The sequence below is a fragment of the Tasmannia lanceolata genome, unplaced genomic scaffold, assembly GCF_043159265.1.
Source record: "Tasmannia lanceolata isolate RefF3 unplaced genomic scaffold, GAP_Taslan_0.1 ptg000029l, whole genome shotgun sequence".
Classification (NCBI taxonomy): Eukaryota; Viridiplantae; Streptophyta; class Magnoliopsida; order Canellales; family Winteraceae; genus Tasmannia; species Tasmannia lanceolata.
Window position 1 is genome coordinate 251,128 of NW_027518706.1, and position 27,298 is coordinate 278,425.

Genomic DNA, 27,298 nt, shown 5'->3' on the forward strand with positions numbered 1-27,298 from the left:
CACGGGACGCCCATGTTCTCCCGGAACTGTAACACCTCCTCCTTGCGAAAAGCTATCTCCTGATCTTATCAATACCATTGTGGCTGCTTGGAGAAACAAGGTCGTAGAGGGGAGATTTGCCTTAATATGTAAGGTCCGATGTGGGGAATTAACAGGAAAGCTCGTGGGCAAGAGAGCTCGGATCGAAGAGCTTTGAAGATTCCTTTTCATAAAATTGTCTTTTTAATTTCTTCAAATTTCATTGTAAATAGTTACTTTCATCCAATTATTAACAAAGATTAATGTTTTGATTGTAACTACAGTTTGATTATTGATCAATGGAATAGCATTTGTGATTTTCTCTTATCTTATTTGGTACAGAATACTCTATCTCAATGGTTATCGTTTTAATTTAGTATGTTAATTTCCAATTCAGGATTCTAAAATCGAGCAAACATCGCTTCCTCAGGTGTCAGTCAACCTGCGTGGTCTAGACAGTCAACCACGTCTAGACTCATTCGTCAATTCGAACCGCTAACCTTACCTGAACAATCTGCATCCTCTTTATCTGAATCATCTGAATCCCTAGAATCTGTTCAAATGGCTGAACCCAATGATGCGCTAGCTAAAATTCAAGAGATGATGGTGAATCTTACCCGGGATATGGCCTTTATGAAAGAGGAGATGGCCCAAATGAAAGCCCAGTCTAATGAAAAGTTCTCTACTTCTAGAGCACCTGCGGTTCAACCCCCTCCCGTTATACCGGCAAATCCGAGCCCTGCAAATTTGAACCATCCTTTCATTTCACCAGTAGACGTCGACCTAGAAGAGGGGCAGTACGCTGAAGAATATTGCATTCCAGATGTGGCCCTGTATAATAAGGAAAAGCAGGTAGCTGATCAATTGGAGAAGCTGACAAAAGAAATGGAAAGCTTGAAGCATCAAGGCCCAAAGCAGTTCGATATATCTGAGCTGATAATGTCTCCGGGAGTCACCTTGCCCCCTAAATTCAAAACCCCCGATTATGACAAATATGATGGGGCTGGATGTCCCCGGAATCATATGAGGTGGTTTATTGAGATGTCGCAGCAGTGTGGGCTATCTCCTGAGCAAATGGCCAGGGTCTTTCCAATGTCTCTTACTGGGGTGGCGAAGAAGTGGTTTCTGCGTCGGAAACCCGAAGAGGTGAAGACCTTACAAAGCATCTCCAACAAATTTGTAGAGCAGTTTTCTATGGAAGAAGGGATAGAGGTTACCAAGAGGGATCTCAAACAGTTAAAGCAAGGTCCTCTGGAGACCTTTACCTTTTTCATCCGTCGTTGGTGTCGAAAGTCTGCCCAGCTGAGCGAGAGGCTATCGGAAGAAGATCAGATCAAGCTGGTGATCAAGGGTTTGTCGCCGCAGTATTTCCATTTTATGTCCCCTCAGCATTACACCGATTTTGACCATCTGATTAAGACTGGGACGAGGACTGAGGATGCAATAGCTAAGGGTCTGAGGGCCAGACTTCCATCAGACATCAGGGAAGGAAAGAGACCCGTGGTCGTACAGAAAGAAGTTGACCACGTAAACCATGTTCGCCCAGCGGCCAGGACTGTAACAGAGGTGGCGAGACCAGCGCCAGCCCCGGTAGAGCAGAAACCTCAGAGGCACTTTGATCCACTACCATACCCTTTACCTCTGATTTTGAAAAAGTTGATAAGGGATAAGAAAATCAGACTACCTGATATTAGGCCAGTACCTAACCCGTTACCCCCATATTGGAGAGCAGACCAGTATTGTGAATACCACAGAAATTCAGGTCACCTCACTGAAAGATGTCTGGCCTTAAAGCATGCGCTCCAGACTATGTTAGAGAACGGAAAGCTTGAGGTGGAAAGGCCCAATGTAACTCGGAATCCCCTTCCCAATCATCGTACAATTCCTCCTCCTGTAGCGAATGCCATTTTTGTCGAGGAGCCGGTTCTTGATCCATCCATTCTCATTTGCGCAATCACTCCTGATGAACCTTATATTCTAAGATTTGATCCTGAAGAGATCGAGGAGATGGAAAGGGAAAGGTCTTATGCCCTCTGGAGGGGGAGCACCAGTTTGGCAGATACGTCCTCTCCATGCGTCCTTCGATGTGAGGATGTTGAGGCAGAAAAGGAAACGCCTTATGTTCTAAGGATGAGTGATTTTGAAGAAGAGGAGGCAATTGAAGCTCCGTATGTTCTGAGAATGGATGCAGATGATTTGCTTCTATTAGAAGATCAGTGTGACGAGCTTCGTCATGTTACCCGGGGTGGCCGTGTGTTCAAGCCCGCGGAATTGAGAGCAGAAAACCCTGCAGAAGCAGTAAGAGCAGCCGAGAATCAGGGGCAGAATAGGCCGAGTGCAGATGAAGAAGAGGATAATTTGTTGAAGCAGCTGAAGAAGACCCAAGCAAACGTTTCTATTTGGGGTCTACTTATGTCATCGTCTAAGCACAGGAAGGTTGTACTCAAGGAGTTGAATGCTGCTCAGGTGCCAACTGAGATCACTCCCGATGAGTTGGTAAGCCTAGTCGCTGTAACTAGGGCTTCCAAGGTAATATCTTTCACAGACGATGATTTACCTCCTGAAGGGAGTGACCATGCTCGTTCACTCAAAATTACCGTGATCTGCAACAAGAAAAGGGTACCCGAAGTACTAGTCGACAATGGGTCCGCTCTGAATATCTGTCCTCTGAGTACTGCTGCGACTTTGGGCTTTGGACCTGGAGATTTTATTCCCTCAGAGCAGGGTATATTAGCATATGATGGCACCCGGCGAGATGTCATCGAAACCCTGGCCACTGAAATCCAGATTGGGGGAGAAGACTTTGACATCGAATTTCAAGTATTGGACATTAAAGCTTCTTTCTTGCTGTTATTGGGTCGACCTTGGCTGCATAAGGTCGGAGTTATCCCTTCTACCCTTCATCAAAAGTTGAAGTTTGTTCATAACAACAGGGTAGTGACTGTGAAGGGTGACCCAGATTTAGAAATTGGACAGATTTCGCAGGAGCTCGTAGTTGGGAAAGAAGCCGATGTCAGCTTGACAGGTTTTTCACTGGAGGTGTCGGTCATATCCATGAAAGAAGCCATGGGCGAAGAAGTTTTCTTCTTGACTAGCACCAACTCGAATGTGGTCAGGATGATCCGTAAACAGGGTTATATTCCAGGCGCAGGGCTGGGCAAATATCATCAAGGCCCTACTGAGTGGCCTGTGTTGAGAACTTTCAATGGTCTCTTTGGCTTGGGATATAAGCCGACCGAGCAGGAGGTCAAGGAAATGAAAAGATACATGCTGAAATGGGCCGAGTGCCGCCGCCGGGGACTAGAATTGCCTATGGGGCCAATCAGTTTGATTAGAAATGGCATTTTAAGAAAAGAGGGGGCAGATTTTCCATTTTGCGGGTTTGCTGAGCCGTGGACCGATGATGTGACAGGGCAGAGGTTTCCAGGTTTCGAAATTTTCTTTAACCTAGAGTTATCAGAAGCGCCAATGAGTGCGCAGATTACTGAGGCAGCACCAAAAACTGATTGGGCCGATGTTTTAGAGCCGGGCTGTCTGAATGGCATGTTTCAGATTGAATATCCAGTGGCAGCAGTGGTTGGCAGTGAGACCGAAGCGTCAGAGGTGGCAGTGATAGGCAGAGATGCATTCATTCTGAACCCCGCAGAGTTAATCACCCCAGCCGAGGGACCCTTGACCAACTGGACCTCCCAGGTTTTACCTCGAGTAGTCTTTCAGTATAGTCCCGTTTCCTCAAAAGAGTCAGTAGTCTCTAAGTATACGTCTACTTCCCAGTCTGATATTGAGTTTGTTTATTCTAAGGATTCTTTTGATGCAGGTACTGTAGAAGTTGGATCTGGTTCCGGAGTCGGTGACAAGTCTCTTTCTAATAAGGTCGAGTCCAAGAGTACTTTAGATGATGAGTTTATTTCTTCAACTGCACATATGCCAGAGTTGGCTGAGTTCAATGTTGAGTTGTCTGTTGAGTCTGTGAATACATCGTTAGAGTCCAATACAATGCCTGCTGTGGGCTATTCCATTCTTGATGTAACCAATACTATGAATGAAATGAAAGACTCTTTTACATACATTCCTGTTTCTGTTTCTCCTGTTTCCATTTCAAGTACTGAATCTGCTCTTAAAACTGATAATATTAATAATGATAATCAAGATTCCTCCTCTGACGAGGATGCCGACGAAACTCCCCTTGAAATCAAACATATGATTCAACAAGAGGAGAGTCGCCGAGCAAGACCGCTCGAAGAGGAAATTGAAATCGTAAATATTGGTGACGAAACCTTAATTCGGGAAATACGAATTGGCAAAACTTTATCTCCCGAAGAGCGTGAGGAATTAATCACTTTACTTAAGGAGTTCAAGGAGGTCTTTGCTTGGTCTTATGATGACATGCCGGGATTGAGCGAAGACATTGTCCAGCATCGTTTGCCTTTAATCCCTGGCGCGAAGCCAAAGAAGCAAAAACTCCAAAAACTTAAAACAGAATGGGAGTTAAAAGTTCATGACGAAGTTAAAAAGCTATTGGAAGTAAAATTCATTCAAGTTGTTGAATATCCAGAATGGCTAGCGAATATAGTGCCGGTGCCCAAAAAGGACGGAAAGGTCAGGATGTGTGTGGACTTCAGGGACCTCAACAAGGCGAGTCCGAAGGACGATTTCCCGCTTCCGAACATTGATCTTCTGGTGGACAATACAGCTGGTCATGCTCTGTTGTCTTTTATGGATGGGTTTTCAGGATACAATCAGATTAAGATGGCGCCGGAAGATATGATCAAGACAGCATTTACTACTCAGTGGGGAACTTACTGTTACAGAGTAATGCCTTTCGGGTTGAAGAATGCAGGCGCTACTTATCAGAGAGCTGCGACTGCTCTTCTTCATGATATGATCCACAAAGAAGTCGAAGTCTATGTAGATGATATGATCGTCAAGGGAAAGACTCGGTCGGAGCATACTGTCTCTTTAAGAAAATTCTTTGAAAAAATCAGACAGTATCAGCTTCGTCTGAACCCTAGCAAGTGTGTATTCGGGGTTACTTCAGGAAAGCTACTGGGATTCATGGTGAGCGAAAGGGGAATTGAAGTAGATCCTCAGAAAATCAAAGCGATTCAGGAGATGGAACCGCCGAAGACCGAAAAGCAGATCCGAGGTTTTCTCGGAAAAGTTCAGTATCTGAGACGGTTTATAGCTCATCTGACTATGACCTGTGAGCCTATTTTCAAGCTTCTGAAGAAGAATTAATCGAAGAAATGGACCGAAGAATGCCAGGTGGCTTTTGAAAAGATTAAGCAGTGTTTGTCCTTACCTCCGGTTTTATCCCCGGTCATCCTGGGTCAGCCATTATTGTTGTATTTGTCCATCACGGATACGGCGATGGGTTGTATGCTTGCTCAGCAAGATTCAGGGTCTAAGAAGGAGAGGCCAGTATACTACATCAGCAAGAAGATGCTAGAATACGAAGTGAAGTATACAATCTTGGAGAAGACCTGTCTAGCATTAGTTTGGGCAACTCAGAGGCTCAGGCATTACTTGTTGTCAAGCAAGGTACTTCTGCTTTCACGGATGGATCCGTTAAAGTATTTGTTTGAGAAGCCTGCTCTTACTGGAAGAACCGCAAGGTGGCTGTTATTGTTTTCCGAGTTCGACATTACTTATGTCACTCAGAAGTCTGTTAAAGGGCGGGTCATTGCAGAGCAGTTAGCTGATTCACCTGTGGAAGAGAACGCATTCCTGAAGGCTGAATTTCCTGATGAAGAGATTATGGATGTTGAAGAGGATACTCCAAATACCAGATGGGCAATGTATTTTGATGGTGCAGTCAATAACCAGGGTTAAGGAATAGGAGTAGTACTCGTATCCCCTCAGAAGGAGTATATTCCTATATCTATCAAGTTGCAGTTTGAGTGCACCAACAACATGGCGGAGTATGAAGCTTGTATTGCCGGATTGGAGGCAGCCTTAGCTTTGCAGATTCAAGACATTGATGTGTTTGGAGATTCCATCTTGATCATTTACCAGACTAATGGAAAATGGAAGACTCGGGAAGATAGATTGATCCCGTATAATGCATATCTCAAATCTTTGGTCCAGAAGTTCAGGAGTATTACGTTTACTCACTTGTACAGAACAAAGAATCATTTTGCTGATGCTTTGGCTACACTGGCTTCTATGTTAGACATTTCAGCAACAATGGAGGTCCAACCGCTTACAGTGCGATTGCAATGGGAGCCAGCGCATGTGAACGTTATTGAAATAGCAGCCATGTGCCCAGATGGAAAGCCCTGGTATACAGACATCATGAATCTCATATCTGGTGAAGGGCATCCACCTGGGGCTTCTGGGAAAGAGCGCAAAACCCTTCAGAAATTAGCTGCCAATTTTGTTATTTGTGGTGATCAGTTATATCGCAGATCCTTTGATGGAATCCAGCTTTTGTGTGTTGATGAAGACAAAGCAGTTGAGCTTATCTAGCAGACCCATGAGGGAGTTTGTGGACCTCATATGAATGGGAAAATGTTGTCAAGAAAGATTTTGAGACTTGGATTCTATTGGCCCACAATGGAAGCAGACTGCTTCGCATTTGTGAAGAAATGCCATAAGTGTCAAGTCTATGCAAATCTTATTCATGTACCTCCTTCGGAGTTGCACTCTATGACTTCTCCATGGCCGTTTTCAGTATGGGGAATTAACATAATTGGGAAGGTTCATCCGAAGTCTTCGAGCGGGCATGAATACATTCTGGTCGCAATCGATTACTTTACGAAATGGATTGAAGCCGCTTCGTATGCTTCCATTACTTCGAATACAGTTGCAAAGTTCATCCGTGCCAACATTATTTGCAGATATGGAGTACCTCATGAGTTAATCTCAGATAATGGTTCTCACTTCAAGAAGGAAGTAGCGCACTTGTGTGTAGAGTTTAAAATAAAGCATCACAAGTCGTCTCCTTATAGGCCGCAGACGAATGGAGCCGTTGAAGCAGCAAACAAGAACATCAAGGTAATCATCAGTAAGATGACAGAAACTTACAAAGACTGGTCAAACAAGCTTCTTTATGCTTTGTGGGCTTACAGGACGTCGATCAGATCTTCTACAGGTGTCACTCCGTATTCTTTAGTGTATGGAATGGAAGCAGTTTTGCCTGTTGAACTGAGAATCCCATCCCTAAGAGTGATGATAGAGGCAAGCTTGCCGGAATCTGAATGGGCGAAGGCCAGACATCAGGAACTGCAGATAATAGATGAGAAGAGGCTACGAGCTCTATATCATATCCAAGGGTATCAAAAGCGGATTGAAAGGGCGTTCAATAAGAAGGTTCGTGTCCGAGATTTGAAACCAGGGGATCTTGTCTTGAAGTCCTATAGGGCACCGATATTTGATCCAAGAGGGAAGTTTCGTCCAAATTGGTCTGGTCCTTATATTGTCGATGAAGTCCTGCCGGGAAAAGCCGTAAGACTCCTCAATGAAAATGGAGAAAAATTAACAGAACCTACAAACCTGGATCAGTTAAAGAAATATTACGCCTAAAACACTGGAAGACCATCTTTGGACGACTTGAGCCTTTTAAGCCGATAGCCCCAGATTTCAAAAATGAAAACCCTTTTTGCTAAACTCCTTTGAGCCAAAAGCAAAACCTCTTTATCAAACTTAAACCAGGGGCATCTTTTATGACTTTCGTCATAAAAGATATTAACCTCAAACTACGCGGGACCTGATTCCCAATTTCTTTGGGGATACGTAGGCAGTCTGGAGGATCCAGATTCGGTTTAATTGCTCAAAACTTACCAAATGTCATCCTGTTTGAACCCAAGCCTACCTAAAAGTCCTTCTGGTGTTATTGGCCCAGGTTTGTGAAAAAAAAAAATAAAAAATGATGGAGTCTTGGACCCGCTAGACTGAAAACCCGCAAGGGCGGTCTAGGCAAAAGTTAGGGTCATTCACCCGCTAAGTTGAAAACCCGAAAGGGCGGCTTAGGCAAAAATCAGGGTGCTGAGCCTGCTGGATGGAAAAGCTGCAAGGGCAAATAGTCCAGGCAAAAATTAAGGCGTGCGGTCAGCTGAATCGACACCCTAAACGGGGCAATTCAGTATGGCAGTGATTTCACAAAGGATGGCTTTCGAAAGCCGATTGTGCTTCCGTTTTGGGCATTACTTCAGAGTCTGAGTAAGCGCCAGCATAATTTCTTTTGATACTTCTTCAAGTTAAAGTGGTTAAAACTAAGTAATCCAAAGGAGGTAGTAACCATGACTGAAATACCGAAAAGAGGAATGAAACACTTTTAGATACGGTATTCAAAGGATCCTAAGAGCGGTAGACTGTTACCACCTTAAACATTTATCAAATTAAGAAGCAGATTCAGTCTCTTTTAGAGTCTATGTTGTGCATTTGTCAAAGTTTTCGTCTGTCATTTGTCAAAGTCTCGTTTATCGTGTGTCAAAATCTTTCATTGTCAGGTCAAAGTCAGGTCTTTAAGGTCAAGTTTAGCCTTTACTTCTCTTGAGGCTGGGGCGATAAACTTTAAAAGCAAGAAGTTGAATCTCCTGCGGACAGAGCCGAACAGAGCAGAGTTCAGAAGGGGCAATTTTTCAAGTTTATTCAGAATGTTATCACGAAGTGCAAGAGGAAGAATGCTTTGAGCAGAACCCATTTTCCTGTATTTGTAAAAGCTTTGTAGCCTCAAGTATTTCTTTGAAATGAAAGCCTTCAGTTGAACCCTTGCGTTTGGCTCTCTTATGAATCTTGTAATGGAAATAAAATCATACTAGGGGCATCTTTTATGACTTGGTTTCCCAAGTCATAAAAGACGTCAAACAAAACTTTAGGGTTGAGATGGCTATTCTTGTCAAATAAAGATAAGAAAAGCTCAAACATCCCTTTTCGAGCTAGGCTCCTTGATCAGTTTTTTCAGAAAAAAATCCAATCCTCGTTGGAATTTAAAATTGAGTTTTGGTTTTTTCAAAATATAATGAGAGTTTTGGTTTATTTGTTTAAAGGGGCCAATGCCCGCGAGATTTCATCGAATGCCTTTGAGTTATACCTGTGGTAAAGGTTATGATTTCCAGATCTATTCCAGCTGTGCTATGTTTTAACTATCTTTCCTCCTCTCTAACCTCTAGGAAGTTAAGTTAGGAGCGACCTGATCGTCATTTTCAGAATAAAAAGCTTGAGATATCATCATCTCCGGTATTGAAAGTTTGAGTATTCTCAAACATTCTTTACCCGTTTCGAAATCCGGTATTAAAAATTTGAGTCTTCTCAAATATTCTCTACCCGTCTTGTAATCCGGTATTGAAAGTTTGAGTCTTCTCAAACGTTCTTTACCCGTTTTGAAATCCGGTATTGAAAATTTGAGTCTTCTCAAATATTCTCTACCCGTCTTGTAATCCGGTATTGAAAGTTTGAGTCTTCTCAAACATTCTTTACCCGTTTTGAAATCCGGTATTGAAAATTCGAGTCTTCTCAAATATTCTCTACCCGTCTTGTAATCCGGTATTGAAAGTTTGGGTCTTCTCAAACATTCTTTACCCGTTTTGTAATCCGGTATCGAAAGTTTGAGTCTTCTCAAACAATTCTTTACCCGTTTCGAATGATCTGGCTCTCGATTCCAGGATAAAAACTCGATGTATCCGGTATTGATAGTTTGAGTCTTCTCAAACATTCTCTACCCGTTTTGTATCCGGTATTGATAGTTTGAGTCTTCTCAAACATTCTTTACCCGTTTTGAAATCCGGTATTGAAAGTTTGAGTCTTCTCAAACATTCTCTACCCGTTTTGTAATCCGGTATCGAAAATTTGAGTCTTCTCAAATAATCTTTACCCGTTTTGAATGATCTGGCTCTCGATTCCAGGATAAAAACTCGATGTATCCGGTATTGAAAGTTTGAGTCTTCTCAAACATTCTTTACCCGTTTTGTATCCGGTATTGATAGTTTGAGTCTTCTCAAACATTCTCTACCCGTTTTATAATCCGGTATCGAAAATTTGAGTCTTCTCAAATAATCTTTACCCGTTTTGAATGATCTGGCTCTCGATTCCAGGATAAAAACTCGATGTATCCGGTATTGATAGTTTGAGTCTTCTCAAACCTTCTTTACCCGTCTTGTATTCCGGTATTGAAAGTTTGAGTCTTCTCAAACATTCTTTACCCGTTTTGTAATCCGGTATTGAAAGTTTGAGTCTTCTCAAACATTTTTTACCCGTTTTGAAATCCGGTATTGAAAATTTGAGTCTTCTCAAATATTCTCTACCCGTCTTGTAATCCGGTATTGAAAGTTTGAGTCTTCTCAAACGTTCTTTATCCGTTTTGAAATCCGGTATTGAAAATTTGAGTCTTCTCAAATATTCTCTACCCGTCTTGTAATCCGGTAATGAAATTTTGAGTCTTCTCAAACATTCTTTACCCGTTTTGAAATCCGGTATTGAAAATTTGAGTCTTCTCAAATATTCTCTACCCGTCTTGTAATCCGGTATTGAAAGTTTGGGTCTTCTCAAACATTCTTTACCCGTTTTGTAATCCGGTATCGAAAGTTTGAGTCTTCTCAAACAATTCTTTACCCGTTTCGAATGATCTGGCTCTCGATTCCAGGATAAAAACTCGATGTATCCGGTATTGATAGTTTGAGTCTTCTCAAATATTCTTTACCCGTTTTGTATCCGGTATTGATAGTTTGAGTCTTTTCAAACATTCTTTACCCGTTTTGAAATCCGGTATTGAAAGTTTGAGTCTTCTCAAACATTCTCTACCCATTTTGTAATCCGGTATCAAAAATTTGAGTCTTCTCAAATAATCTTTACCCATTTTGAATGATCTGGCTCTCGATTCCAGGATAAAAACTCGATGTATCCGGTATTGAAAGTTTGAGTCTTCTCAAACATTCTTTACCCGTTTTGTATCCGGTATTGATAGTTTGAGTCTTCTCAAACATTCTCTACCCGTTTTATAATCCGGTATCCAAAATTTGAGTCTTCTCAAATAATCTTTACCCGTTTTGAATGATCTGGCTCTCGATTCCAGGATAAAAACTCGATGTATCCGGTATTGATAGTTTGAGTCTTCTCAAACCTTCTTTACCCGTCTTGTATTCCGGTATTGAAAGTTTGAGTCTTTTCAAACATTCTTTACCTGTTTTGTAATCCGGTATTGAAAGTTTGAGTCTTCTCAAACATTCTTTACCCGTTTTGAAATCCGGTATTAAAAATTTGAGTCTTCTCAAATATTCTCTACCCGTCTTGTAATCCGGTATTGAAAATTTGAGTCTTCTCAAACGTTCTTTATCCGTTTTGAAATCCGGTATTGAAAATTTGAGTCTTCTCAAATATTCTCTACCCGTCTTGTAATCCGGTAATGAAAGTTTGAGTCTTCTCAAACATTCTTTACCCGGTTTGAAATCCGGTATTGAAAATTCGAGTCTTCTCAAATATTCTCTACCCGTCTTGTAATCCGGTATTGAAAGTTTGGGTCTTCTCAAACATTCTTTACCCGTTTTGTAATCCGGTATCGAAAGTTTGAGTCTTCTCAAACAATTCTTTACCCGTTTCGAATGATCAGGCTCTCGATTCCAGGATAAAAACTCGATGTATCCGGTATTGATAGTTTGAGTCTTCTCAAATATTCTTTACCCGTTTTGTATCCGGTATTGATAGTTTGAGTCTTCTCAAACATTCTTTACCCCTTTTGAAATCCGGTATTGAAAGTTTGAGTCTTCACAAACATTCTCTACCCATTTTGTAATCCGGTATCAAAAATTTGAGTCTTCTCAAATAATCTTTACCCATTTTGAATGATCTGGCTCTCGATTCCAGGATAAAAACTCGATGTATCCGGTATTGAAAGTTTGAGTCTTCTCAAACATTCTTTACCCGTTTTGTATCCGGTATTGATAGTTTGATTCTTCTCAAACATTCTCTACCCGTTTTATAATCCGGTATCCAAAATTTGAGTCTTCTCAAATAATCTTTACCCGTTTTGAATGATCTGGCTCTCGATTCCAGGATAAAAACTCGATGTATCCGGTATTGATAGTTTGAGTCTTCTCAAACCTTTTTTACCCGTCTTGTATTCCGGTATTGAAAGTTTGAGTCTTTTCAAACATTCTTTACCTGTTTTGTAATCCGGTATTGAAAGTTTGAGTCTTCTCAAACATTCTTTACCCGTTTTGAAATCCGGTATTCAAAATTTGAGTCTTCTCAAATATTCTCTACCCGTCTTGTAATCCGGTATTGAAAGTTTGAGTCTTCTCAAACATTCTTTACCCGTTTTGTAACCCGGTATCGATAGTTTGGGTCTTCTCAAACATTCTCTACCCGTCTTGTATTCCGGTATTGATAGTTTGAGTCTCCTCAAACGTTCTCTACCCGTCTTGTATTCCGTATTGATAATTTGAGTCTTTTCAAATATTTTCCACTCGTCTTGTATTCCGGTATTGATAGTTTGAGTTTTCTCAAACGTTCTCTGCCCGTCTTGTAGTCCGGTATTGAAAGTTTGAGTTTTCTCAAAATACTTCTTTACCCGTTTTGGTAATTTCATAATCCGGTTTTGAGTCTTCTCAAGTATTCTTTACTCGTTTTAGCACTCGATAATTAGCCAAGTGATTCTTGGTTTAAATTGTCAATCAAAATCTTCATTCTTCCATGCAAGCACCGAGTTACGAGTCGGTGAGAGGTTATCTCCCTTTTGTTTTCAGCCTTTGAGTCTCGTAGTGTTATTCTGTTGTTTCACCCTTGTGAATACCATTTTAAAATCAAAACCCAAAAATTTGCTTTTTCTTATTTTCGGGCCGGCCAAAATGTGTTGTCTTGTCAGCTTTGCCATTCGTGTGACAAGCACACTCTGCCAAAGAGGGGCATCTGTAGACACCCCATTTTGACCGTGCCCTACACCTCCTTGTTTTGTGCATAACCTTTTCAAATCAGTGTGTGTGGACCCCAAATTATGCCCTAGGCTAGCTTAGGGTCCCACCAGGGCCCCTGTAAAATTTTGTCAAGATCTGTGCACGTTTGCCTAGCAAACGAGCTAAGGCAGTGTCGTGGGACAAGTTCAGAAGGGTGGTGATTTAGCCAGAAAAGGGGTGCGCAGAAGCCTAGAAAACCAGTTCAAATATTCCGTAATGGGCTGTCCGGGGAGATATAAGGGTATGCAGATTAGTGTACAACTTAATTGAGGGGTGCATTATCCAGAAGCTGGGCATTTCTGTAAATAAGAAAGATTCCTTTCTTCTTTTGCAAGTAATCATTAGACCCAAATCTAGGTTAAGGGAGGTTAATGGTTAGGAACAGTTGGGAGAGCATCTTAGGAAGCTTCCTAGTTGGTTATGCCTCCTTTGATCCCAACCCTTGAACAAAAAGGCAATTTGGAGGGTTGGGATCAAAAGAGAGAAGATATTTTGCAAAAATTCTCCTCCCCTGTTTCCTACCTGGACCACATGCCCTGTATGGAAGAAAACCAAAATACATAGATGGGGGCTGCCCATGGAACGGCAAAGCTGTGAGTAATATCATTTCTATTTTTTTTTTCACCCATGACACCCCCCTTTGCTGTGTAAAAGAGGGGTCATTGAATGCATTAGAGGGGTGTCCATGAAAGAGGGGGGGCATAATTTTTTATGGTTTTATAAGAGACCATCGAATTAGGGCAAAAGAGAGGATTTTCATTTTCTGGTTTTTCTCTCGTTCAAAGCCGAGAAGAGAGAAAGAGAAAGTGAGAGAGGAAGAAGAAGAAGAGGGAGGAATCCGGCCACCCTTGCCGGAATCCCACCACCTCAATACCCATTTCCCCTAATATCCAAACCCACTTCAACCCTCCCTATTCCAGCCATCTCCTCCGATCTCTCTGGCTGGAATCCGGCAAGACACCTGCCTCATCAACCCCATTCCCACCACCACGAACCACCTCAAACCCATTCTCCTTCTTCTTTCTTCTCTTATTCTCAAAACCCCTAAAAATCCAAACCCACACCCACCTCCTCCATCTTCTTCTCCACCGGAACTTTTCCACCGGAGCTTCTCCACCCCAGCCACTCTTCTTCGCCCAATCTAACCCCATCCCCATCTCCGGCCGCCTCCATTGAGCCACACCCAACCACCAACATCCATCACAGCCACCACCTCCATGAACCCCATCTCCGGTCCCCACTCCAGCCGCACCACCCCTTTCTTCTCCGGTCGGATTCTCACCGGAATCCGACCATCCGCCCATCTAAGCCACCATCACCACCCTTCTTCCACCTCCATCTTGTTTTTCTTCTTCTTCTTCTTCTTTTTCCCCATCTCCTACCTCACTCCTGTCGGAGCTCCAGCCAAATCCCACCGCCACCTCCAACCAGATTTGCAGACGCCTCCTCTCAGCCGCACCTCACTTCCATAACCACCATCACCAGCCATCTCTTCCACCTCTGTAACTCCGACCGCCATCTCCATTTACCGGCCATCTCCTCCGGCTCCATCTCTCCTACCTCCAAGTTCCGATTGGATTTTCACCCAAACCCTCATCACCAGCCATCTCTTCCACCTCTGTAACTCCGACCGCCAACTCCATCTTCTCCGGCCACTCTCACCAACTCCGGCCGACCACCACCTCTCTAAGACCCAAAACCCAAACCCATTTCAAATCTCATCAAACCCTCTTCAACTTTACTCTTTTTTTTTAGCAAAAATCAGAGCATCAGAGAGGGAGAAGAAATTGCAGAGAGGAAGAGAAATAGAGAGAGAGAGAGAGCGGGAGAGGAGAATCCGATCCTCTCTACCCATCTTCTCCGGTGGGTTCTTCACCGGAATCCGGCCGATATTCTTCAACCACCGCCGTCTCTACTTTTCGGGGAAAAGAAGGGAGGCTCAAGTCGGACAAAATTTTCCTAGAGCAAGGTGTTGTCAAGGACTCTTGGTGTCTAAATAAGGAAGAAGAGAGCTAGAATGGGGCTTTGTTAGCCATTTAAAGAAAAAGGGAGAAGAAAGAATAAGGCAAGCTTCATCGTAGAAAGGAATTAATCTCTAATATCTTCTACTTATCATTTATGCTTTTGTTTGACCTCTGGAATCAATTTTTTGCATGCCTTGGATTGTGGTGATTGATGCTTTGGTATAATTTTTTTGTTTTTTGTAAAAGAAATCAGAGATGAGCTATGGTTACTCATTGGTTTGGCCATCAATTTATCCTTTGGATGGGTATTGCAAGATCTGTAAATTGAATTCTTCTTCAGCTTTCTTAGTCACATTTCTGTGATTTGGTCCTCGAGAATGGATCAATTTGTTTCACTGCATTTTAATGGTGGTTTGGAGTTATTTATCCATGGGTTCTTTATCCAAAGGGTTTTCATGTTGAATGTATTTTCCTTCCTTTATTAGGATTATAATCTCAACTCCAAAAATAGAACCGAGTTCATAGCAATTTATGAAGGCACTACAGGACCTTGAGTTTGCCGGCCCATTCATAGGTTGTATGAGTTACTGTGTTTGACAAAGAATATGACATGATCCTAAATACATATTTGATGTGATGCTCATATAGTTCCTGATCAAATTTTTTATTTTAACTCCAAAGGGTATCTGAGTTTGTATCGCAAGTAGGTGTTCAATGAAATATCAAGGTCTGATGGTGTTTATGTCATTGCTCATCATATGGCTGAATTTATGGGTTCCATGTCAGTAATTGGTTATGAACTGTATGCATTTTATATGATAAGCTGTATGTGGAAATCGATATTGGAATAAGGTTTAGCTGCTATGTCTTTGAAAATCCTGGGGTTATCGTACACTCTTCAAATTAATTTTATGAAGTCTTGATTTTTGAGGATTTGAATTTGAAGGCTACATTGCTTCTTCCATCACCTGTCTTTATATTCGTTGGTCATGATTTGTGCTTCTAAGGGTGGGGGAATATTAATTAGAAATCTTTAAGGTTTTGGTTAGATGTGATCGTCATTTATCCATGAGTGTTTGAGTCATTGTCTTGATGCTATGTATCTCAAAATTTGCATGACCAAACTGTCATTTGTCTCTACTTGGGTAATATGCATATAGTCTAATTGGCATTGTTAGTGTTAATATGTGACAGGGTCAGCAGCCTTGTTAGACCTTGACTTGGTGCGCCTCACCTTTTTGAGTAATTCATAGTGTAATCTGTGATGTGTCACCTTCTTAGGTTTTATCCATTAGTCCAGGGTTCTATCCCTTAGTTAGGAATTTGTGTAGCTCCATTGTAGGGGCGATGAAGGCGATAGCTCAAGCCCATCTTTAGGGGACTCGCTCAATCTATGTAGCGCTCCCCTCTTTTGTTTAGTAGGCCTACCCAACCTTTTTGGATTTCTTTTAACCATTATTTTTTTTTTAAAAAAGAACCCTTCTCTGGGCAATGATAAGGTTACTTGGAGCTCGTCTTTATATTTTGTGGCTCACCGCTTCACACTTGGATCTGCACAAGTTGATGTCCCCTGTATGCACTGAAATTTTTACTAATTGGAATTATCATAATCTTTTGATATTTTTAATACTCTTCTTATCTTAAGCATTGAGTTAGGTTCTGAAGATAATAATGAATGGACTGTTCAGGTGAGATTATCTTGAAGATTATCATATTTGTTTAATTTTATAAATTATTTTAGGAAAGAAGGAGATCAGATGACTACTCTATTCGATATTATCGACATGAGTACTGTCTGATTTCAAGGCGGGATTAGAAATATTATCATGTGTATTATGAAATCAGATGATTACTTTAGCATCATCTGATTTCATCCCCATATTGGGGTGGGGTTTGTGGTTGGGCATAGAAGTGTTTGATATTGTTTTTTTACTTTATTAGGCTATCCAGCGGCTGGTCTGGACTAATTAATGTTGTTTATCATTTTATGATTGCTATAGATTGTGTATTTTTTTTATTGAAAATTCTTCTTTGCTTAGCACTTGTTTTATTTTTTATAAGAATAGAATGGGTTTGCGATTATCTGGTAGCCTTTTCTTCTCTCTTTGATAGACTAACACAGTCTTATAGATTTCTGTTAAATTTCTTTAGATACTAGAATCCCCTCTCATTACGAGGGCGATGAAGGCGCTAGCCCAAGCCCATCCTTAGGGGTCTTGCTCAGTCCAAGTAGCATACCCCTCCTTTGTATATAGGAGACTTGCCCAGTCTCATTCTCTTGCTAAACCTCCTCTTTGTGCGTCGTATGGTTTTGGGAGAACACCCTAATCGGCTTGGCAGCATACCCCTACCCTTATGGGTATTGGGTTGCACATTTGTTGCACCCTAGGGCTAGGCAGCTGTCCGGCCCGGCTGGGTGTTTTACCTTTGCCAAATATGCACAAGGTCTCTTATTCCTTTTTACGTCATTTGTGTCTCGGAGACAAGCCTTGTCTCATGTAGAGAGTTTTCCCTTTAGGAGGCTTACCTAGCCTCATGTTAGAGTGGCCTCCTCTTTTAGAGTGAGTCTTTGACTCGGTAGTGTTATTAGAGAGTCTCTGACTCATTTGTTCCCCCTCTTTAGTGTTGTTAGTTCGGAGTTTCTCCTTTAGATTTGTTGATTACTTCGCTTTTGATTAGAGGCTAACTCAGTCTTATTAGAGCTTTGCTTGCTTGGGATCTTGGATCGTTTTCTCTCTTCTTGGGGCGCTATCTTTCTTGTTGTGGTTCGTCTCTTTGAGACGCTAGTTGCTTATTCGGGGTTTCCCCTTTTGCTTTAGGGCTTTGCCCTAGTTTGTGGTACTACTTGCGTGTTCCTTTTAAGATTGAAAACATTTAAAGGTTTAGAGCATTGGAAAAGCTTTAAAATCCAAAAACATCATAAATTTGAAACTCAAAAACATTTAAAAACTTTAAAAATATCAAAAACATTTGAAAAACATAAAAAACCTTAAAAAAATCTAAAGTGTTGAGTGTTTCTTTTCGAAGCGTAGTTTGAGAGTTCGTTTCGAACTACGTTGGCTTGATCCTCTTCCACGAGGTACGTAGTGCAGCTTGGGATACATATCCCGAGTCCAGCCAAACTTTGTAAATAAAAATGCTTTAACCCTTCAACTTTAAAACCTTGTTTTTAACAAAAATCTTTCTCTAGAGTTAGGAGTTTGTCCTAGATAGAGAGTTTTAGAGTTAGGAGTTCGTCTTTGATTTGTTGTGTGTTTGTTTGTGTTTGTTTTAGAGTTAGGGGTTTGTCCTAGCTAGGAGTGCCTCCGTCCGGTTAGTTGGCGATTCACATCGCCGACTGATGACTAGGTCTTGGATACGTTAGCAATCCTATTGTTTTCCTTAGGGCACACAGCCTAGTTACACATAGGTTGTAGGAACCACCTGCATTAGCTTAGGGCTAACCTGCATTTAGTTAGGGCATATAGGGTGTCCTAAAATCTACAATCCACTGGAATTTAAATAATCGTTCAAGAAGCTTTAATAATTAGTCCGGTCTTTTAGATCAAGTCTAAGATAGAGGTCTAGGTGTCTTAGGCATCTTAGCTTAGAATAGGTGCGAAGAACTACGTTGCCTTGATTCTCGTGGAGGCGGGGATACGTAGGCTTCTTTGGATGAATATCAGACCATCCGAGGACTCGGGCTAAATCGTTTTAGAGTCTTAGGATTTGTGGTGTTGTTATATTGTATATTTTGTTGTGTTTTCTTACTTTCTTGTACTGATCTTATACCTTTAGTTATAGCTTGAATGTGTTTGCACATCAGAACTTAGACACCAGTTAGGTATGTCACTCATAACCTAGTTATCATTAGGTGGCATTTATTTCGGTTCTCTTGTGTGTGCTTATTTTCATCTCCGAGACATGCATGATTAGATAGACATTTTCTCGGAGATGCCTGTTCCCATTTCACATGATTTTTGCTTGAAACTCTTCAAGGTTAATAATAAATGGCATAAGAGACCAAGTGTTCGCACTCGGGCGAATTGGGTGCGCTCTTCGGACCTTCTCCATTCGTCATCAGGCACTGACCTTTTGTATCTCTGGTTATCCATTGCAAACAGAGCATTTGTTTTGGTTCCATGGCGTGTCCATGGATGGCGACTCTGAGTTATTTTTAGGTACATCTTGGTTTCGAGCCCTGGCTCATGATCAGGATGTATCTCTTTCTTTTTATATCGCCACTCATGCTATGCTGTGAGGGTGGCATCCGTTTCGAGAGTTCCTTGGCAGAGCTCTCTTCCGTTGTGGAGATCTTAGAGGATTGCAGGAGGGATCTCGCGTCCCTCGGCGCGGTCGTCGGATCGGGGTCCACAAGTTTATAAAAGGAAGACCATCCCGGCATTTTGTCATTGCTTTCTTTTTGAGATAGGTGTTTCTCCGCATTTTTTCCCTTTTTTCGGCAACATGTCTGGTTCCCCTTCGCGGGTTAGGGGCAAAGCCCCTCTTTCCCAGGAATCCTCAAGTGACCCCGACCTATCCTCCGACTCGGAGGAGGACCTTACAGCCCGTCGGAAAAGGGCTAGGAGGGACTCGGGCCCTCCCTCGGGCTTTCCCCCCCTTCGCCTCTCCTCCTTGCCTAGCAAGGACAAGTCGTCTCGCTCCTGTGTTGCCAAGGAGTGGTCTTTTTTCTCCCGGGCCTATCAGCAGGGGATGGAACTGCGTGGCCGGGTCTCGAAGATGGGTAAAGAGATTGAGGACTTGAAGCGGGAGAACGAGGCGTTACAGAGAAAGGTTCACGCCCTCAACGAGCAGCTGCTTGAATAAGAGGTGGACCCCTTGCTGGAGAGCTCCTAGAAAGAGGAGGGGGACCCTTCGGGAGAGGAGTCTTCTTCTGTTCGTTCGAGCGATTAGTTTCTGGCTTCCTTTGTTTTCCTGTTTCACTTTCCTTTCTCCCCCCTTCTTGTCTGGGGTTATGGGGCCTGCGTGCCATATGTTTGGTTTCTTACCCCCCCCCCCCCCCCCTTTTTTTTTGTAGGCCTGTGGGCCAAAAGGATGTGAATGGATGGTTTCTTTATGAGTTTGTGCTGTGTTTCTTATGCTGCTTTTCCCATCTGTGTGGTGGTTAGTTTTATTTGAGAGGGAGTGGTGGTGATGAGGCCGGGCTTTTATAGGACCGGGCCCTTTCCACTGTATTTGGTATATATTTTCCTTGTTCCGAGGAATTGTGACAAACTTTGCCCGAACTTGCGCGGGGTTCCAAGCCTTTACCTAGCGTGTTTAGTTTCCTCCGCTTGTCGGGTTCGTATGTCGAGCTCTCGTGCCGTGGCTCTGGGTCCAGGCGCGTATTTTTCCTCTAGTGGCTTTGAGGTCGGATCTCTTTGCTTGGTTTCCCATCTCCGAACCCTTCCTTTTCATTAGATGGGGAGGAGTTGAAACTGGGCCAGCGCGGGCGATTTGAAGTCCGAGCCCTTCCTTTGATTAAGTGGCGAGGATTTGAAACTGGGCACGTGCGGGTGGTTCAAAATCCGAGCCCTTCCTTTCATTAGGTGGGGATTTTATAGGGATGACTTGCTGGGGGAAGTTTTTAAGTGGTAGGGGTAGCAACGTCTTTTCAGTCGGGGGGGGGGGGGAATGACGCTTCGATTTCTGGCGGTTTCCTCGAATTCCCCAATCGGCGCCACGTGTGCGCGTCCCATCCGATTAGACAGGGAGGGAGATTAATCGACGGGTGTCGAAACCCTAGCTCTTTTTAAGGTTTTTTTAGGAATTTCATTCTTGCCTTATTTCTTCGTCTTCCTCGGGTGAAGTGGGCTTCCTTCTGCGGTGATTTCTCTGGGTGCTGCTCTTCCCCAACTTCTCTCTGGTTTTTGCCCTTCTTCGTTTATCTGCCTCGGTGAGTTCTGTGCTTTTTATTTCATTTGACATTTGATTATTTTACAATGCCTGTCGCAACCGGTTCTCAGAGTCCGTCTACCGAGTCAGTAGAAGTAGTGGAGAGGGCTCCGCCAAGGAAAAGGAGGCGGTTGGTAAAAGGCGGGGGCGGTGGCTCTCGAGATGAATAGCTGCCCAGGGAGTTGGAAGATAGCTCCGGGGTTTCTGGATCGTCGTTAGGGGCCGCTCCCTTTGAATCTCCCACTCGAGTTTCTTCTGCGCGTGAGGCAGAGATTATGGACATTCAGTCAGGTGCCGTTATCCGCCCTGGTCGGGTGGCGTCCTGTAAGAGTTCTTTGGAAGAAGGGGCGGCGGAGAGGATTAGGAGGGAGTTTCACATTCCCGAGGATTACGGGATTAGGGTTCCTTCTTTTAGGGATGGGGTGTGTGAGGGCGTTACGGAGGAAGAGGTAGCTTTCTACGTGGAGGCTTTTCGGGCAGGGATTAGGTTTCCGCTCTTGGGTATCATAGTAGAGGCCCTCGAGTTTTACTGGATGGCCCCCTCCCAACTGGCGCCCAATAGTTGGCGTACTCTCTTGGCTTTTGTGGCCAAGGCGGGTCTTCACAAGATTCAGCCTACCCTCCCTCTGTTGAGGAGTTGCGTTGCCCTTAGCCCATTGGTGAAGGTGGAGGACAGCTGGTTGTACCTGACCCAGCGTCCTCAGGTGAAGATCGCGGCGAACTTGCCCTCTTCCATTAAGAAGTGGAAAGAGGAGTACGTGTTTATTATTCCTCCGTCGGATGCTGGTTGGGGCTTCCCCCATTCTTGGAGGAGCTCCGTTGAGTGGCGAAGGAAATCCCTCACCGACGAGTCCGACTGTAGCAAGTTTGACTTGGAGAAGCTCGCCTCCGGGGAGGCTATTGATGTTTCTGAGTTTAGATGGGAGAGGAGTTTGAGGAGGTTCGGTCTGCTGGGTGCTATGGAGAGGAGGGCCCACTGCACGGGCGAGGAGGTGGGGAGAGTTCCGCCAGTCATCGCGGTGAGCCTTTTTCCCTGGGCTTGTCCCCCCTCCTTTTTTTTAGCTGTCGTTTTCTTCGCTCTGAGTTGTTGTTGCTCTTCTGTTTTTGGCAGCAGGTATGTCTTCTTCTGGTGATGCTGGTAGGGGAAAGGGGGTTATGGCGACAGCGGCGAAGGGTCCAGCTAGCCGTCAGAAGATTCCCTCCGGCTTTATGGCTGCGGCCAGGAAAGACCAGTCGCAAACTAGGCTTCCCACGTCCGCGCCGTCTAGTTCTTCCGGTCGATCGGTCGGAGTGAAGGATACGGCTTGGTCTCCTCCTCGGGAGTTGGAGCCTTCCGCCAAGAGGGTTGCCCCTTCTTGTGCTAAACAGGGGAAAGCTGGTCGTGGGGCCCGTTCTCCTACCGCCTTTGCGGAGGACATGTCGAGCCGGCTAGAAGGGTCGGTTATGACCAAGCTGCTTCTTGAGAAAATGGAGTTTTCTCCGTAGTGCAACCGGGCGCAAGGAGAACTGTTTAAGCCTGAATGGAAGATCGGCGTTGAGGATGGCGTCCATGGGAATCCCCGAGTCGGGGTGGAGCTTGGGTTGATGACCGCCCTTCCTGGCGATGAGGCTGAGTTAGAAAACTTCCCCCGCAGGGCCCTGGGGGCCCGGTACCTTCATTCTATGTCCTGCGTAAGTACCAAGTGGCTGGCTTTTCCGCTTGCGTTTTTCCTTTTTGGTTGTCTTTGAGACTGCACGCGGCAATTCTTTAATGGTTCGCTAGTGGCGGGGGCTTTTGTAGGTTCAAAGTTACGCCAGGAAGATGATGTAGTACATGGTTGAGGACGAGTCCGAGATCGGTGCTTTCGAGGAGCGAGTCCACAAGCTGAGCGAGGACCTGGAGAAGGCCCAAGCCGAAAAGGCGACGCTTGACGACACCGTTTCTCAATTCCGGGGGGAAGTCCAGCTGTCCGAGGACGGGAGGAACTGTGCGGAAAATAACTTGGTGGTGACCCGACAAACGTACGCTGAGGAGCTTGTGAAAGCGCGGGAGGAATGGCGAGATTCTGAGGAGTTTTTTAAGGCCGCAGCCTCATTTAGCGTGGATATCGAGATGGATACTTTCGTCGAATGCCGGTGGCGCATTCGCGATGTTGATCCTTCCTTCCCTTTTGAGAAGTTGCTGCACGAGGCCGAGGAAGCCGTTCCGGATGATCTTTTGCCGGAACCAGTGGATACCAAGAGACCGGTCGAGGATCCGACAGTTGCCCCAGATGCCTCTACTGTTATTGAGACCTCTGCGGGGGGTCGGTGAGGCTTGGACGCCTTGGGATTTTTTGCTTCTCTTTATGGTTCTATTGATGCGCTGGGTCTGTAATAGCTATTTGAACTCTCTTTTTTTTTCTTTTTTTTTTATATATACAACGCGTCGTGGGCCAGTTGAGCTTTTTGGTATGTTTCTTCGTGGCGGGTTGCTATTAAATTCTAATTTGGTCGGCAAGAATACTTCTAGTGCGCCTCTGTAGGGCGTCGCCTTAGGGCGTCTTGTTCGTAGAAGGGCCATCTTCCCCTCGAGTGATCAGCTCGGAGTTAATGGGTGCTGCCTGCCCTTTAAAAAGGGTAGGTTTTTTTTTCATGGGGAGCGTTTTAGGGTATTTTTGGGGGGATCAGCCTAGATGCTACCTCTGTCCCACTCCCTGTCTTCTTCCGGCCCTTTATTCATCATGGGCCGAAAAGTGGAGATGCGCATGGCTCAGGTGGGAACGCTATTCCATTGATTTGTAAAGGGGAATACATGGCTTTGCTCTGGAAACAACAAAAAGAAAACAAACAAAACATCCGTCATAACTTAAAATAAAACACGGACCTTACCCTTCCTTTTTACTGGTAAAACTCTCGGAGGTTATCTATGCTGCAACTTCGAGGGACTGGAGCCCCGTCAAGGTGCTCAAGCTGGTAGGACCCGGGGCCGAGCGCTCGAACGACCCTGTAGGGTCCTTCCCATTTTGATGCGAGTTTCTTGGTGTTTCAGGGGTCGGATACCTCCGCACGCCGTAGTACTAGGTCTCCGGGCTTTACCGTGCGTTTTTTTACTCGGGCATTGTAGTATCGTGCCACCCTTTGTTGGTAGGAGGCGGTTCGGAGGAGGGCTTGCTCTCTTTTTTCGAGCACGAGATCGAGAGCATTCCGGAGGAGCTCAGAATTTCCTTGTTCGTCGTAGTTCTCCGTGCGGAAGCTGGAGAGGCCGATTTCCAACGGAATGACCGCTTCGGCCCCGAAAGTCAAACTAAAAGGGGACTCCCCGGTTGCGGTCTAGGGCGATGTCCGGTAGGCCCAGAGGACGCTAGGGAGTGCTTCTACCCAACACTTTCTGGCTTCTCCCAACCGGTTCTTGAGGCTTTTGAGCAAGATCCTGTTAGTTACCTCCACTTGTCCGTTGGCCTACGGGGGTGCTACGGAGGCGAAACGGTGTTCGATGCTCAGATTATCACAGAACCTGCCAAATTCAGCACTTGCGAACTGGGGTCCATTGTCTGTTACGAGTATTCTCGGAATGCCGAAACAGCAGACCACGTCATGATAAAAAAACTTCTCTGTCGCTTTTGAATTTGGCCTTGCCACGGCTTTAACTTCGACCCACTTGGTGAAGTAATCGATGGCGACGTACAACATCGTGTGCCCTTCGGGGGCTTTTGGGAATGGCCCGAGCAGGTCCATGCCCCACATGGAGAAAGGCAGGGGCCCTACCACCGCGGTGTACAGGGTGGCCGGTTGACGGGGGGTGGTAGCGAACCCCTGGCACAGACTGCATTTTTTGACAAATTCCTGGGCGTCTCTGAGGATTGTAGGCCAAAAGTAGTCGTGCCTTAAGATCTTCTGGGCTAGGATCCTGCTGCCTCCGTGGTCTCCGCAGATTCCCTCGTGTACCTCTCGTAGTGCGTATTCCGATTCAAAGGGTACCAGGCATCGGAGATATGGCCATGTGTACGACCGTTTGTACAGCCTGGGTCCGTGGAGCACGTAGTGGGCGGCCTTTGCGGTTAGGCGTCGGGCTTCCAGCTTATCTTCGGGCAGTATCCCGTCTTTTAGATACCGCATGATGGGGTCCATCCAGTTTGGTCCTGGTGGAATTTCCAAGACTTGTACTTCATCGATGCTGGGGTGGAGCAGTATCTCTGTGAGCACGGTATCGAAGTCATGGGTTTCTTCAGAGGCCATTTTTGACAGAGCATCCGCTCGATTGTTCATGTCTCGCGGTACCTGGAGAATCTCAACTTCCCCATTCTCTTCAGCTTCTCTTTTACCTTCTGGAGGTATCTCTTCATCCTGAACCCCCTGGCCTCGTATGCCCCGTTTACTTGCTCGGCGACCAACTGGGAATCGCTATAGACCTTTAACTTTCCTGCGCCGAGCTCCGTGGCTAAGCATAGCCCTGCCAATAAGGCCTCGTATTCAGCCTCGTTGTTGGACGCTGTGAAATCTAGCCAGAGGGCGTACTCTACTGTGAATCCGTCGGGGCCGTGGAGGACCACTCCTGCCCCGCGCCCCGTTTTACCTACTGAGTCATCCACGTGCAGGGTCCAGTGAATCTCGCCGCTCTGTTCCGTCGGGTCGGGCCCCATGTCTTCGTAATCCATTTGCCCGGTGGGGCCCCTGGTCTTCTCCATTATTGCCGGTTCCGTGGCAAGGGCTGTGGATTCCACTATAAAGTCGGCAAGGGCCTGGGATTTAATGGCCGGCCTTGGTCGGACCTGTATCTCGAACTCTCCTAACTCAACGGCCCAGCTTACCATCCTCCCCGAGGTCTCCGGTTTTTGGAGAATCCTCTTGAGGGGTTGGTCAGTCAAAAGTATTATGGGATGGGCCTGGAAGTAGGGGCGGAGTTTCCGGGCGGCGCTGACAACTGCGAGGGCGAATTTCTCTATGTTCAAGTACCGAACCTCCGCATCGTGGAGGGTCTTGCTTACATAGTACACCGGGTGTTCCCTCTTGTCGCTCTGTTTGGCCAATACCGCACTTACCACTGTAGGGCTGATGGCTAGATACAAAAATAATTCTTCCCCCGGCTCAGGTTTGGCTAGTATGGGCGGTGTTTGGAGGTATTGTTTCAAGGCGTCGAAAGCTTCTTGACAGGCCGGGGTCCATTCGAATTCTCGTATGTTTTTTAGCTGTTTAAATAAGGGCTGACATTTCTCCGCCGACTTTGGCATGAAACAGCCGAGGGCGATGATTCGTCCCGCAAGCTGCTGCACCTCTACCGCTGTTGCCGAGGGCTCCATGTGTAGGATAGCCAGGATTTTTTCGGGGTTGGCCTCGATGCCTCTCTGGCTAACCATGAACCCTAAGAACTTTCCAGAAGTCACCCCAAAGGCGCATTTTACGGGATTCAGCTTCATCCGGGCTTGTCGCAAGGTGTCAAAGGTTTCTTGAAGGTCGGAGATGTGTTTGGAGGCTTCCAAGCTTATTACCAACATGTCATCTACATACACCTCCACGTTTCTTCCGATCTGCTTTCAGAATAGCTTATTTACGAGCCGCTGGTATGTGGTCCCCGCATTTTTCAACCCGAAGGGCATGACGGTATAGCAGTAGACGCCCTGATCGGTGATGAACGCAGTTTTCGGAATGTCTGGTTCGTGCATTTTTACCTGATTGTAACCGGAGAAGGCATCTAGGAAGGTGAGGAGCTCGTGCCCAGATGTGGCGTTGAAATACTCAAGAGGGGGGGGTGAATTGAATTTAACTCAATATTAGGCCTTTTGAAAATTATCTATAAACCCTAATTGGAATTTTTCTTCACTTAATTAAATATTTGGTTAGTGCAAATATAATTGAAAGAACAAAGTGAAATGCCAAGCCAAACAATAATGGAAATGCAAGAGTGAGAAATGACACACCGATATATAGTGGTTCGGCCAACGGCCTACTCCACTCTACTCAAGGTCGCACTTGAGGGATTCCACTATTGGAGACCTCCACGATGCCCGGCTCCGAGGCGGTTACAATTCCAAGGGATATTAAACAAGGATGCCCTTACACCTTTACAAAGACTCTCCTTCTCCGCCGAGTTCTAAGCGGTTGCTCTCTAGGGAATTAAAAAAGGAATGCTCTAGCCACCTATACAAGATATGGAAGATTTGATAGCTTGGCTTCTTCTTGAAAGCTTGATGCCCTTTGTAGTTCCTTGATTGCTCTTCAACAAAGATTGCAAGTGATAGCTCTAAATCCAAACTCAATAGGTTCACAAGTGAAAGGCAAGTTTGGAAAAACAAAATCTTAAGCTTGAAAGGGTTGCAAGTTTGCTTGAGTGCTTAAGATGGTTTTTCAAAAATCAAGAGAGAGGAAATAATACTCTAGAAGTTGTATAAATAGTATCTCCTCAAAATATGACCGTTTGGGCTTAAGAGAATAAGAAAACAATTTTTTAATCAAAACCCAACGGCTCTTTTTTGAGCTATCGCAAGGTTCTCGGAGTTCCGAGAAATATTCTCGGAGTTCCGAGACAACGGTCAGAAGAAATAAAATTTCTACTGGACCATTTCTCGGAGTTCCGAGAAATTTTCTCGGAGTTCCGAG

The 27,298-nt window shown here is 44.7% G+C and overlaps 2 protein-coding genes across 2 annotated transcripts; both read left to right on the forward strand.

The window, feature by feature from the left end:
- The first annotated feature begins 579 nt into the window (after positions 1-579).
- LOC143859386 (uncharacterized) lies at positions 580-3,506 on the forward strand. Its single transcript, XM_077370103.1, has 2 exons — positions 580-3,445; positions 3,499-3,506. The coding sequence occupies exons 1-2, from the start codon at positions 580-582 to the stop codon at positions 3,504-3,506; spliced, it is 2,874 nt and encodes a 957-aa protein (XP_077226218.1).
- Positions 3,507-5,397: 1,891 nt separating this feature from the next.
- LOC143859387 (uncharacterized) lies at positions 5,398-6,486 on the forward strand. Its single transcript, XM_077370104.1, has 3 exons — positions 5,398-5,559; positions 5,680-5,816; positions 6,141-6,486. Exons 1-3 carry the CDS (start codon positions 5,398-5,400, stop codon positions 6,484-6,486), a joined length of 645 nt encoding a protein of 214 aa, XP_077226219.1.
- The last annotated feature ends 20,812 nt before the right edge of the window (positions 6,487-27,298 follow it).

Coding starts and splice junctions, on each gene's coding strand:
- LOC143859387 (XM_077370104.1), top strand. CDS start 5,398: ATGCTTGCTCAGCAAGATTCAGGGTCTAAGAAGGAGAGGCCAGTATAC. Junction 5,560..5,679: donor ATTACTTGTTGTCAAGCAAG/GTACTTCTGCTT, acceptor TATGTCACTCAG/AAGTCTGTTAAAGGGCGGGT. Junction 5,817..6,140: donor CCAAATACCAGATGGGCAAT/GTATTTTGATGG, acceptor TCACTTGTACAG/AACAAAGAATCATTTTGCTG.
- LOC143859386 (XM_077370103.1), top strand. CDS start 580: ATGGCTGAACCCAATGATGCGCTAGCTAAAATTCAAGAGATGATGGTG.